Here is a 13,461-nt window from a genome sequence, read left to right on the forward strand (position 1 = left end):
CCACCCTTTACAAAATTACAACTTTAGTTGTAATCTTTAGTTGTCAAATCACTTCTAATGTAAGGGCCTACTCAGCCAGGGCGATCTCATCTTGGTTAAACAGTGATTTTGTTGGTTATGCAGTAAAACTTAAACTGACCCTCCCCCCCTCCCCCCACAACTTACTTAAAAGCAAGTCCGGGAAACCAGTAAAATATGGTCGACCAGTCCCTGATAACAAAGCCCTAATACAAGGGTGGGTCAGGTCAGGTGGAGATAACAGAGCCGGGATGCGGGGAGGAGTCGGGCCAGGTGGACACATCAATCACTAGAGCGAGCATACGGTCTCCCTAGCTACCAAGGAGTGTGGGCCCTGCCTTTTGGGTGCCTTTTGGGCGCCAATTCTGACCAAGGTGATAGACTAGTTCAAATAGCTTACTATGGGGTGAATTGTAGTTCAACTGACCACTCGTGTGTGACCTAGCATGACTGTGCAGCTTTCTCTGCGTGTTGCAATCTCATTGGCTCCCTGTGTGTGGTCAGACCCAACCACATGGCCTTTGCTCTATAAAAGTTAGTCTGTGAGGCTGGGAGTGGCTCCCTCTCTCTGTAAGAGGTGGCCCCGACGGTCAGTTTGAGTCTCTATACTTGGTGCAAAATAAAGCTTTGCTTGACCTTCGCTTTGTATCAGTCTCACTCCTTTGATCACGGACCCTAACACTAGCATACTGTACACTTAACTTATTTATTTTGCTCATTGTCCCATCGCCTTCCATGCCTCTGCTAGAAAGTGAACTCTAAGAAGGCGGGGATTTTTGTCCCTTTGGTCAATTCCCCGTGTCTAGAATGAACAGTGCCTGCGGCAGGGTAGTAATGAAGTAAACATTTGTTGAGTGAATGAATGAACATTTAAAAATTTAAAAATGCGATACATGTGTATTATATTTATCAAAATAAGTTTTATATCAAAATAAATATTTATCAAAATAGTTTATTTCCATAATCAATTGGCTATTTTTAAGACCTGAAATACCCCTTTCAAAAAATAGAAAGCCAAATACGTTATGTGGACTATAATAATGGTATGTCACTGATAAGTATCATTCAAGGCCTAGGAATTATTTGGGCCATAAGCTGGGGCTCACCATGTATTCAGCTACTGGCATTCAGACTTGAAAGGATTCTTGTTCCCCTCACTCTACTAACATCTTTCTCTCTCTGGTCACCAAAAGCCTCCTTTTGTTGAAGTAAAGGTTGTAATTTCAGTCCTCATTCTATTTGACCTCTGTAAGGATCTGACATTGCAGTCTATCCCCTCATTCTTTTTTTTTTTTTTTAAGATTTTATTTATTTATTTGACAGAGAGGGATCACAAGTAGGCAGAGAGAGAGAGAGAGAGAGAGAGAGAGAAGCAGGCTTCCTGCTGAGCAGAGAGCCTAATACGGGACTCGATCCCAGGACCCTGAGATCATGACCTGAGCCGAAGACAGCAGCTTAACCCATTGAGCCACCAGGCCCTCCCCTCATTCTTGACTCTCATTTCCTTTAGATAATCAGCCACTCCAAGTATTGCATTTCTTATCTGAACATCATGGAAAAAACCACTTCCTCCCAGGACTGCTGCAAGAAATAAGTAATGACTCTAAAAGCATTTTGCTAAATGGGAAGCACCTTTCAGATGTTGGGTCTTACCCTTCAGCTATAGTCTTCACTCTGAGCAGAAATGGCTTCATTCAGAAATTATGTTAAAAAATTTAAAACTTTCAGGGCGCCTGGTGGTTAAAGCCTCTGCCTTCGACTTGGGTCATGATCTCGGGGTCCTGGGATTGAGCCCTTCGTCGGGCTCTCTGCTCAGCGGGAAGCCTGCTTCCCCCCTCTCTCTCTGCCCGCTTCTCTGCTTACTTGAGATCACTCTTTCAGTCAAATAAATTAAAAAAAAAAAAATTAAAACTTTCAAGGCCCCTCAGTGGCTCAGTCAGTTAAACATCTGACTCCTGATTTCAGCTCAGGTCATGATCTCAGGGTCCTGAAGCGGCATTTGGGCTTCCTTGCTCAGCACAGACTCTGTCTGACTTTTTCTCCCTCTGCACAAACCACACCCCCCCCTTCACACTTGTGTTTTCTCTCTCTCTCTCTCAAAATAAATAAATATATCTTTTAAAAAGAATTGAAAACTTTCCCGGTTCCTAAATGTCTCCTTGTATTAAAATCATATATTTCAAAAATACATTTTCAGCAAAGAATAAATAGTCCCTCACAATTGCCATTCCGGAAATAACTAAGTAGATTCCTTGCGGCATTTCACCTTCTCTACAAATGACATCTCCGTAGTCAAAATAAGCAAGTTTGGCTCTTTCCTGTAAGAAAAATAAAAAGGAGTCAACACAAAGGTTCTAAATGGAAGTAAGATTTTAAAGTTAAAATGGTTTCCAAGTAGAAAAAAAAAAAAAAACGCACTGTCTCTATTCTCTGGTTTATTAATGAATTATAACGTGGGGACATGCTTCATCAGTATTTTTGAAAGAAAGGGACAAGCAAGCAAACTGTCGACTTTGTGATCAGCACTGGGCACAGTGACTGGTAGAAATACCCAATAAATGTTCAGTTGAGTAGATGTTTCTAATAAAGTGTGATACTTCCGACAAAGGAGACAAAGATAGGGTGCTCTGGAGAAGTCCAGAAAGGCCAAGGTACCCTGTCTTGGGTGTCCAGGGAAGACTTTAAAGAGTCAAGTCTGAGGGCAACAGATGGCCAGGATATAATGAGCTGAATATCATTCAGGGCAGAGGATGTAGTACATGCGAAGACCCAGAGGCCATTAGAACATCTGCCCTTGGGGTAGCCGCAGAAGACCCAGTATGTCTCAGACAGGAGGTGGGGGCGGGGGGGGGGGTGGCGGACCAAGACTAAGTTATGCATTAGGCCTCAAAAGGCATAGTGCATAGCATTCACAATACTTTAGAGACTCACAACAACATTCTGGTTTCTTTTAAAATCAGAAGGGAATAAAACAATTTCTGAAAGAGGAAAATGTTTTAACACTAATATATTCATCTTTATACTAACATGGTCATAAAGTACAATTTTTTGTACTTTTTGATGGGGCAAGAGGCCCACTAAGGCAAAAGTGCCAGGGCTCGTGAAAGTTGTCACGCAGCTGCAGTAGGGAAAGGACCAGAGAGGTGACCCCAGAGTCAGACCTTGAAGGTCCTCACAGGCACTTTAAAGAGTTTGGGCTTTTCCCCAAAACTAAGGAGGAGCCACTGAAGGGTTTGTAACTGGAGAATCAGAGGGATAGATTTGCAATTTACAAAGATACGTAGGAAACATATTTCAAAATCACTCATAGAGATTATCTCTAAGTGTGGGCTAAGTGACAAGTTTTCACTTTTTACTTCGTGTTATTCTGAATTATTTGACAGCATTGAAACAGGCACTGATGACTTCACAGTGTTTTTTTTTTTTTTTTAAATCCCCTAAAGCCAAATATCCAGCTTCTGTATTATTCAGACCTCGGTTTTCTACCATTGACGTCTGGCTTATTGTTATAGACCTTTGTGTTTTTAATTAACCACACCAATTGGAGGATGAAAGGAGGGAGGAGTATTTAGATTGAAATTATAGTCTAAAATAAGGGGTGTTTCTTTTGTCTGCTGTGTGGAGTTCCCTGTTAGTCACATAATCCCTGGGCGGTCCCTAATGAGAATAATGCCTGTTTATTCCTAACTCATCACAATTTTTATCCTGGTCAAATCAATTGAAATGTCTATCAAAAACCAAAATATGAAGGAAAGAGGGCACTCAGACTGAGAGAAGCCTGTAAGAGGGTAACGAAAGTCCAACAGCCTTGCAGAGGTATGGCAAGTTAGGGACAGAAGGAGGTTGTGTCCCAGTGACAGGTTCACCTCAGGTGTGTGTGAATCACTAATTTATAGAGTTATCTTCTTCTCATGGGTTTCCCATTCCTCCCCATTCACTGCTGGATGGTCAGTTAATTAATTACACTTGTGAAAATTACTACCTATAAAGAACCAAATTCTAATTTTATCTTTTTTTTTTTTTAAGAATTTATTTATTTATTTGACAGACAGAAATCACAAGTAGGCGGAGAGGCAGGCAGAGAGAGAGAGCAGGAAGCAGGCTCCCCACTGAGCAAAGAGCCTGATGCGGGGCTCGATCTCAGAACCCTGGGATCATGACCTGAGCCGAAGGCAGAGGTTTTAACCCACTGAGCCACCCAGGCGCCCCTCTAACTTTATCTTAAATTGGATTTTAACAAAACTAAACAGAATGCAAATTATAAGAAACATTTTTGAGATACCTTCCTCCCAGTCCAAGCCCAACTCCCACCTCCCACTCCCATTTATTTGAGCTCTATTCTCTTAACTATCCCCTACGGCCCCTGGCCATCCCATCAGGTTTCCTCCCCTTCTTGCAGCCACACTTGCTCTCGCCAAAGCAGGACATCAAATCCAAGCCTGTTAGATTTCTGTCTCAAGAATTTGAACCGAGAGACAAAGAGTCTGGGAATTGAGAAATGAGCATGATATCCAAGTGCTAGAAGAAAGGTCCACAGATGCCCACCAATGATACTCCCGAGCTGGCCTGAATCCCACCACACCCACTGTTAGTTAGCTAACCCTTTCTTAGAATCTTCTACACACCATCCCACTGTCTTTTCAGTCAACTTTCCCTTTGCGTAAACTAGTTCAAGTAAGCTTCTATTATTTGCAACCAAAGGAGTATTTTTTTTTTTTTAAGATTTTATTTATTTATTTGAGAGAGAGCAGGAAGGAGTATGAGCGGGGAGGGAGAGAGAGAGGAAGAAGCAGACTCCCTGCTGGGCAGGAAGCCCAGTTCTGGCCTTGATCCCAGGACCCCAGGATCATGACCTGAGCTAAAGGCAGACACTTAACCAACTGAGCCTCCCATGTGCCCCCAAACCAAAGGAGTCTTAATTCAAGTAAATTTGAAATCAATTTCAAAAGAAAAATTTAAAAATTTCTGGCATGAAGAAAATGTTAGTAAAGCAAGAAAGGAATCAACTCAGCAGAACTTCATTAAGACTGCTGTCTTTCTAGAAAACAAGGAAAATGTCCTCATTATGGACAAACAGATGCCTTATATATCCTAGATCCTTATATATGCCTAGATCACAAAGTATGGTACAACGAAATTTGTGGTAAAGCAAACATCATTCCTTGTCACAGAGTTCTCCTAATTCTAAAAATCTAACAGAGGTTTTAACAGGTTGATGAAAAATCATAAACCTTGTAATTCATACAAGAGCCGTTTAAAACCAAAGTCACACACTGGCCTATGGGTCATATCTAATTCAAGGATGTATTTTGTTTGCCCTGCATGACACTTGAAAATTTTTGAATTCGTGCCAATTTTTTAAAATTTGGAAATTTCACATAAAAATTCAGATCTATGGGCTTTTTAAAAATCTGAGCTGTACATTATTAAATCTAAGAGTCAATTTTCGATCATCGTCTTATTTGGTCTCAGCCTCATTTGACATTTAAGAAATATTTTCTTCACTTGGCTTCTGGAAGGCACTCTCTTTTAGTTTTCCTCCCACCTAACGCATTACTCCTCAATTCTTTTTTTCCAAGTTTTATTGAGATGTAATTGACATACAGCACTGCTCAAGTTTAAAGTTTATAGCATAATGACTCAACATAAATATATTATGGGTGCCTGGGTGGCTCAATGGGTTAAGCCTCTGCCTTTGGCTCAGGTCATGATCTCAGGGTCGTGGGATTGAGCCCTGCATTGGGCTCTCTGCTTGACAGGGAGCCTGCTTCCCCCTCTCTCTGCCTGCCTCTTAGCCCACTTGTGATCTCTCCCTCTGCCAATAAATAAAAATCTTAAAAAAAAATACCTATATTATGAAACAATTACCATAAATTTAACTAACATCCATTACCTCTTCTAGTTACCAAAAATAATTCTTTTCCTTGTGATGGGAACTTATAGGACTTAATCTCTTAGCAAGTTTCAAGTACACCACACAGCAATGTTAAATATATACTCATCATGTTGTACAGCACATTCCTAGCACACCTTTATCTTTTAACTTGGAAGATTGTACCCTTGACCATCTTCCTTCAATTCCCCCTCCCCCCATCCTCTGCCTCTGGTAACCATAAATCTGATCTCTTTTTCTATTCTTTTCACTAGTTCCTCCTCATCTCCCCTCTAAATGTTGGATAGCCCAGGACTCAGTCCTTGGATATCCATAGTAATTCCTTAAATTATCTCATCAAGCTTCTATGCTGACAACCCCAAAATCGCTATCTCCCATTTGGCCTCCCACCTGAATTCCAGTCACATATCCTACTGCCTACTCGACATCTCTATTTGGATGTCTAACGGCTTTCTTAAATTTAACTCATTCAGAATCGAATGCTTGTGCCCTCCATATAAATCTTCTCTTCTCCATCTAAGTCAACAGAAACTCCATCCTATTTTCAGACTCAAATCCCAGAAGTTATTCTCTGTCTCTAACACTCCATCAGCACCTAACAGCTCTACCTTCAAAACACCTCAAGAGTTTGACCACTGACCACTTGTTCTAATCCAAGTCCCCATCACTTCTTGCCTCCATTACAATCATCATCTTCCTGGTCGGCCCGTGTCACCTTAGAGCCTATCCTCCACACAGCACCAAGGTGGACATTTTTCTTTTTCTTTCTTTCTTTCTTTTTTTTTTTTTAAGAGCAGGTTTATTTGTTTGTTTTTTAAGAGTTTATTTATTTATTTGACAGAGATCACAAGTAGGCAAAGAGGCAGGCAGAGAGAGAGGAGGAAGTAGGCTCCCTGTTGAGCAGAGATCCTGATGCAGGGCCCTGACCTGAGCTGAAGGCAGAGGCTTTAACCCACTGAGCCACCCACGCGCCCCAAGGTGGTCATTTTTCAATATGAGTTAGATCATATCACTTCTCTGTTTGAAACCTTTACATAAGTTCCCATTTAATTCAGTGTAAAAGCCAAAGTTCTGGCCTACAGAGTTGTGCGAACTCAGGCTCTACACCCACTTCAACTTCATCGGCTCCTGCCATCACTAGTTCTGCCACAGGGACTTTGGGGATGTTCTTTGAACAAACTGAGCCGGCCATTGCACTTGCCAGGAATGCTCTTCTCCCAGACTATCTACTGTTGGAATGCTATGACTTACAGATCTCTCTCTTCAACCCTACTAGAGCAGGCTTCACTGATCACCCCATATAAAATAGTTTCCCAATTATATTCGCTTTTCTCCCTTTTTCTCCATAGCATTGACAATCATCTACTGACCATATATTTGTGTGTTGATGTGTTTATTGTCCATCTCTATCCAAATAATATAAAGTGCAAAGCAAGGACTTCATTTACTTTGTTCACTGGCATTATCCCCAAACCTATAACGGTCTCTGGCACAAAGAGGACTTTCAATAAATATTTCTTGAAAGAATCCAAATTCCAATAAAAACACTCAGCTGACTTTAGACAGACCACGAACTCTGGATTATACCCCAGATCTCATTGTTCCCTATTATACTATACACAGCTTATTTTACTTTTAGATCATCTGCCTGGCCTGTATAGTAATTAAAACTCGAGACCCTTACTCTTAAAAAAAAAAAAGTCCTTTCCAGAGGGTGTATCTAGAAGTACGAACTCTACAACATAAAATAAGGTGGATTGGTAATAATCAGGTCACACAGACATCTTCTCCTAAGCAGATAAGCTATTGTGAAAAACCATCTTTGCCTTGTAGGCTCAAAGTGAAATTTCCTCTTCTAGGTTTTGCTGGGCCTCCATTTTGGCTTACCCTTTGCTGGTCGTCACCGGATTCTTGCTTTAAATATGCTTCCTGTTGGTCTTGCATTAGAGAGTGGAAAGTAATTATCATCAAACTGAGCAGAATAGAAGACAGAATCTTTACCTTGAAGAACTCAATGAGAACATCCTTATTTTCCAGCCAAACAATATTATGAAGATATTTGTCAGGAGTAGGCGGTGCGATTGCCATTGGGAAGTTATTCAGTGCTTTTATTTTTGCAAGGAGTACCTGAAAACAAACAATCAAAATAATGGTGATCAGATTCTGCGACGGAAAAGGGACAGTAGGTTAAAAATTAAGGAACTCTAACAAAACTGCTGTTCTGAACATTCATTTTGATGTTGACTCACGGTTTCTCTCACCCTACTGAAATTACCCTCTAACCTTTATTGGTCCTTACTCTTCCCTTAACTCATTGAATTTCTGAATTGGTATATTAACTCAATTTGAGTTTATTACCTTTATAATCCAGTTAACACTGTCTGATACTGTGTCTTTATTTCAAATCATCTAAACTTCACAGTTGATCACTGTACAATTTAAATCCACATTTTCTCAAACCTTTTTCATGTGTATGATTTGCTTTTCTAAATTCTTCTAATTTTGAAGGCTATAGTTCCAGCTTTGTGGGCTCTCAGAAACCTTCTCTGGCTTCTCAGTATGAGATAATCACTTATCTGCCTTATTCCCATGGCATCCCCTACAGATCTCCCTATGCAACTGATAACATTATACTATTATTGTTTTTACTTATCTGCCTCACCCTCACCCAACATCTGTTGATTGTATGAATAAAGGACTGAATGAAAGAACAAGGAAAAGCCCATGGACTTTGTGGGCAATGTTGTGTTAAGTGTCCTAATCTCCTCAAGAGTCTGTGGCACATGGTAGGTATCCTGTATGTATTTACTCAATTAAATTGAATTAGCTAGCTAACTCTTTATGCCTTGGAAGATAATTATAGCTCTTTGGCTGACAGGCAATCAGTATGCATTCAATAATGAACTATGGGATGACTAATTTACCCATTACCTTTCTAAACAAAACTATAGGAAAAAAATCTCTCGCTTCATAAGGCTATTATTTATTTATTTTAATTAATGGTATCAAGTATTCAACTGAAATCTGATCTAGCCTTCAAAGTGATAAGTGAAAAAAAAATAGAATAGAAAACGTAGTGTGGAGGCGCCTGGGTGGCTCAGTGGCTTAATCGACTACCTTCTGCTCAGGTCATGACCTCAGTCCTGGGACTGAGTCCCACATCAGGCTCCCAGCTCCATGGGGAGTCTGCTTCTCCTTCTGACCTCCCCTCTCATGCTCTCTCACTCTCTCTCTCTCTCAAATAAATAAAATCTTAAAAAAAAAAAAAGAAAGAAAGAAAACATAGTGTGTGTATGCATATAACCTGAAGACTTCTGTAATGTAGCCCTTTTCTTTGGTCTGTCAGACACTAAGGAGAAATCGTATTACCCATTTAGTATTTAGTCCTTTACCATGATATTAGCCTAAAGAGATAGAACCTTAAAGGGGAAAGCTGGCCTGCCCCACACCCATTTCCCTTTGGGGCCACTGGAGAGGGGACTGTATCTTGGGAATGACTAGAAGCCCAGTGCATGTGACCCTTGGCTGGGAGCTGCCAGGGGTAAAGAAAAGCATGTGACACTCCAGAGTAGCTAATCAGTGGGCAACACTGACAGAATGTGGGACCAGAACGTCCATGTTTCTGCCTTATGCTAGGAAACAGATTCTTACAAAGGATAGAAAGAATAATCATATTTGCACAAATACATGGTCTAGATGGTAGATGTGATAGAGTGATAGCATTAAATATTAACAATATTTTCCTCTGTCTTATGTCCCTATTTTTTTTGCAAACACATATATCATTTTTCAAAAGTCTACCTATCAGTAACCAAAGATGGTGTCTTCCCTGCTCCTCTCCTCGCAGAACTGCCACCGATACACACAAGCTGATCTTCTTCCGATCGTGTTAGCATTATGTGATTCCCACCTCCCTCATCACAGCTGCTAAGACTGGGCACTGCATATTTACCAGTGGACAGAGAAGCAGAAAAGTGTTGTTGAGTTTTTGGAGGGAACCACAAGATATTGGCACAGAGGGCAACCCTGATAGGAAATGGGAGAATCTGGAAAGCTTTCCAGTTCTGTAGTCAAGTCCTTTCCTTAGCCTGGCCACATGGTCTGGCAACTGTGGTTTCTGTAAGACACCATGTGTCTTTTATAAAAAAAATATTTATTTATTGGAGCACCTGGGTGGCTCAGTGGGTTAAGCCTCTGCCTTCGGCTCAGGTCATGATCCCAGGGTCCTGGGATCGAGCCCCACATTGGGCTCTCTGCTGGGCCAGGAGCCTGCTTCCCCTATCTCTCTGCCTGCCTCTCTGCCTACTTGTGATCTCTGTCTGTCAAATAAATAAATTTTTTAAAAAAATATTTATTTATTCGACAGAGAGAGAGAGAGAGAGATCACAGTAGGCAGAGAGGCAGGCAGAGAGAGAGGGGGAAGCAGGCTCCCTGCTGAGCGGAGAGCCCAATGTGGGGCTTGATCCCAGGACCCTGAGATCATGACCGGAGCTGAAGGCAGAGGCTTAGCCCACTGAGCCACCCAGGCGCCCCCAGCATGTGTCTTTATAATAAATCCTCCAACCCCATTTCTTGGCTAAGCCTAACTCAGGCTGGTTTCTGTTACTTGCAGCCAAACAGTTTTGAAATTGTAGGTATGTACCAGGTAGCGTTGGCACTCGCTGCCGCTGGTATTAACAAAGGCTTTAGGCAAAGGACAGAGTTAACAGCTGATTTACCCCCCTCACTCATTACACTCTGCCCAAGAGGCAATGTGGGCTTGGGTGTTGGGCCCATGGAATCAAGCCAAATGGAAAATCGCTTTCTTACCTTATTCATCTCGATGCCCTCATGTTTATCAATAATGCCTCTTGACCACAGGAAGGTGAGGTTTTTCAGAGCTTTAGCAATCACACTCCGGATTGCCTGCCTGGTCTTCAAAGCGATGACAACATCGCGACCCTCATGCTCGATGAGTCCTGAAGCAAAAAAACTGTTCGTAAGCAAACAGTGCCATGACCGCAATGATAACTAATACCTATGTAGTGGCTTATAGTTTCCAAAGTATTTACACGATACCTGTCATGCCTGTTCCATACAGAGCTTGTGAGGCTGAGGGTCTAGAGCAATCTTCAACTCCATTTGATGGATGAAAACATTGAAAACTGGCTTCCCCCTCCAACTAGGAGAAACTCAACTTCTCTGCCTTAGTCCCATGGCATGTCCTACATATCTCCATTACGGAACTCATTACATTGTGGCATTTTGATTTTTATTTATTTGTCTCATCCTAAATATCAAATGACTTAATGAAAGCGCCTCTGGACTTCAGCTGGTGGAACTTTCTGAGATCAGATCGCGTAACTTGTCCTCTTTAATGAACACAGAAGTCACGAACTGGGCTGTGACTCACGACCAAAACTGCATCTCTTTCATCTTTGTACTCCTAACATGGAGCAAAATTCCTGACGTCAAACTTTTTTCTTTTTTAACTGGCTGGTAAAATGAAAGATAGCATAATTGGGAACATAGGTTGTTGGAGCACTTGGCTCTTGACCTTGGGGTCATGAGTTTGAGCCCCATGTTGGGTGTGGAATCTACTTAAAATTAAATTTATTTTTTTAAAGGAACTTAGGTTTCAATGTCCAGTACACCTTGCCTGGATATCCAGCCACCTCTTACGGCCCATATGACTTCAGGCAAGTTAACCTTTCTAAAGCTTAAATCTTATAGCTTCATTATCTATAAGATGAAAATGATCATAGTATATGCCGCGTAGAATAATCATAAAGATTAAATGAGATAATGCATATAGACCTGTTAACACAGTTCCTGACATAATTAACATTTAACAATCACTTGCAGTAACTATTTGGGAACAGGCACTCCTTTTTAAGGGACTGAATCAAGAGGACTTTCTAACAGTCCCTAAAGCATAATATGAGACAGCAGCTCCTAGACCCCTAATCTTTAAAAGCACAGAAATAAAAATCTACCTACATGTAAAGGCAACAATGGGTCCTGGATTTTCTGAGACAGCACCAAAATTTCTGGCACATTGTCTCCAAATCCACAATTTCATTCATGAGACCACATTCTTCCAATTTTGATTTAGAAAGTCTGATCATCATAAATCCTATGGCATCTTATAATACGGTTATGAACATAAAGTGGTTTTACTTGATTTCTTTTATACTAACTTCCGTTTCTGCCAGGCTCTCTCCCAAGTACTTTTGCATACACTGAGAGCCTGGCCTACAGCCCCTTGCAAGGAAAACAGACCCAAGAAGCTTTGTGTAGACTCCTGGGGCTCCTGCTGCATCTTCAACTCAAGCGAAGTGATTGTAGATGCTCAAGAAATGACCTCCCTTGTAGCTCCACATTCCTAAGCATCCTTGCAAGCAAAGTAGAACAAAACAAAAACACCCTTTGTCAAATGTAATTCTCATGTGTCTTACTCTTGCAGCCTTAAGGAATCTGATCTTGCCACTTTAATATACTTTGTACGCTTGTACGCTCCTCATTCTTTCCTTTATGTTCCCACAGCAAGTACAAGACTTCCTCTCACTTTCTGCAGTTGTCCATTGGTATTCTCATACCCTCCACCAGGCTCTGCATTTTCAGCTTACCTGGCCTTCTGCATGCATTCAGTAAATGCTTGTTGAATGAATAAATGAGTAATAAAAGGAAAGTTTGAATTTGTCTTCCCTCAGTTAAATTATGGATAATAAGCTGTGATTTCAGGAAATCAGACACTCCCAACTACCTACCTAGTTCTTTGACAGCATCTCGTTTGTTGGTTTCCAAAATTTCATATAATTTCTGTAAGAAGTTAAGAAAGACGTTAATTTGTTACTACAGCAAGTGCATGTCTGCCCTTAAAATCTGAGAAAAGAAGCAATCCCACTTAGTTTATGAGTGGGGGAGAGGTTTGGCTCAATTCTTTTCTCTGTGCGGATTCTATTGCTTTCTCCGTGCTCCTACTTCTATTATAATGAATAGCCTGCGGCCGGCCGCTTACAGAACCACCAGACCCAGCCTTTCTCAGAGACAATGATTGTGCATTCCACTGTGTGCCAAGGTGAATTCTCACAGACAGAGCTCTGTTAAGAGAGAGCCAACTGAGCAGCTGTTTGGGCAGCTAGTCTATCCGGAGCATAAAAACCAGCAGAAGAATGAGAAATGATGGTACTGAGTAGTTCATGTTTCCAACGGAAAACTCCCGCCATAAGAAACATATCTATGCCAGGGCTCACGGTGCTTTAAGCAGCGCTCAGTCATGTGGTAGGTGTTGGTCAGATGCCCACATGTCCCAGGCTCTGCTCTTTGTGGAGCTTATTCTCCAGCTTTCAGTCTTTCTGGAGCTTGCCCTTGGCCATACCAACAGCCCTGGCTGCAAACAACCAGCAGTTCCCTAGGATTTTCAGCGACAGATGACTGGAACCCTGTGCCCGAATAACACACAGCATAGTGCTGTTCACGGGGAAGAGTAACAAACACGGTGTTACTTAACTGGCTTGTGGTTTTTTGTTTGTTTGTTTGTTTGTTTGTTTTAAGATTTATTTACCCAT

General features: G+C 41.4%; 1 protein-coding gene across 3 annotated transcripts in view; it reads right to left on the reverse strand.

Annotated features, from left to right (window-relative positions):
* Window positions 1–13,461, reverse strand: part of SLC9C2 (solute carrier family 9 member C2 (putative)) — a 102,756-nt gene that overhangs the window by 17,693 nt on the left and 71,602 nt on the right. For 2 of the 3 annotated variants that reach the window (XM_004761927.3, XM_045069569.1), the window contains exons 19-22: window positions 12,661–12,712; window positions 10,721–10,869; window positions 7,913–8,038; window positions 2,238–2,336 (exon numbers count right to left, since the gene is read on the reverse strand). In XM_004761927.3, the coding sequence (XP_004761984.1) occupies window positions 2,238–2,336; window positions 7,913–8,038; window positions 10,721–10,869; window positions 12,661–12,712 (426 nt within the window). The remainder of the gene's footprint in view (window positions 1–2,237; window positions 2,337–7,912; window positions 8,039–10,720; window positions 10,870–12,660; window positions 12,713–13,461) is intronic. The other variant, XM_045069570.1, reaches the window with a different exon arrangement.

The sequence above is a fragment of the Mustela putorius genome, unplaced genomic scaffold, assembly GCF_011764305.1.
Source record: "Mustela putorius furo isolate JIRA1106 unplaced genomic scaffold, ASM1176430v1.1 tig00003942_pilon_pilon_pilon, whole genome shotgun sequence".
NCBI lineage: Eukaryota > Metazoa > Chordata > Mammalia > Carnivora > Mustelidae > Mustela > Mustela putorius.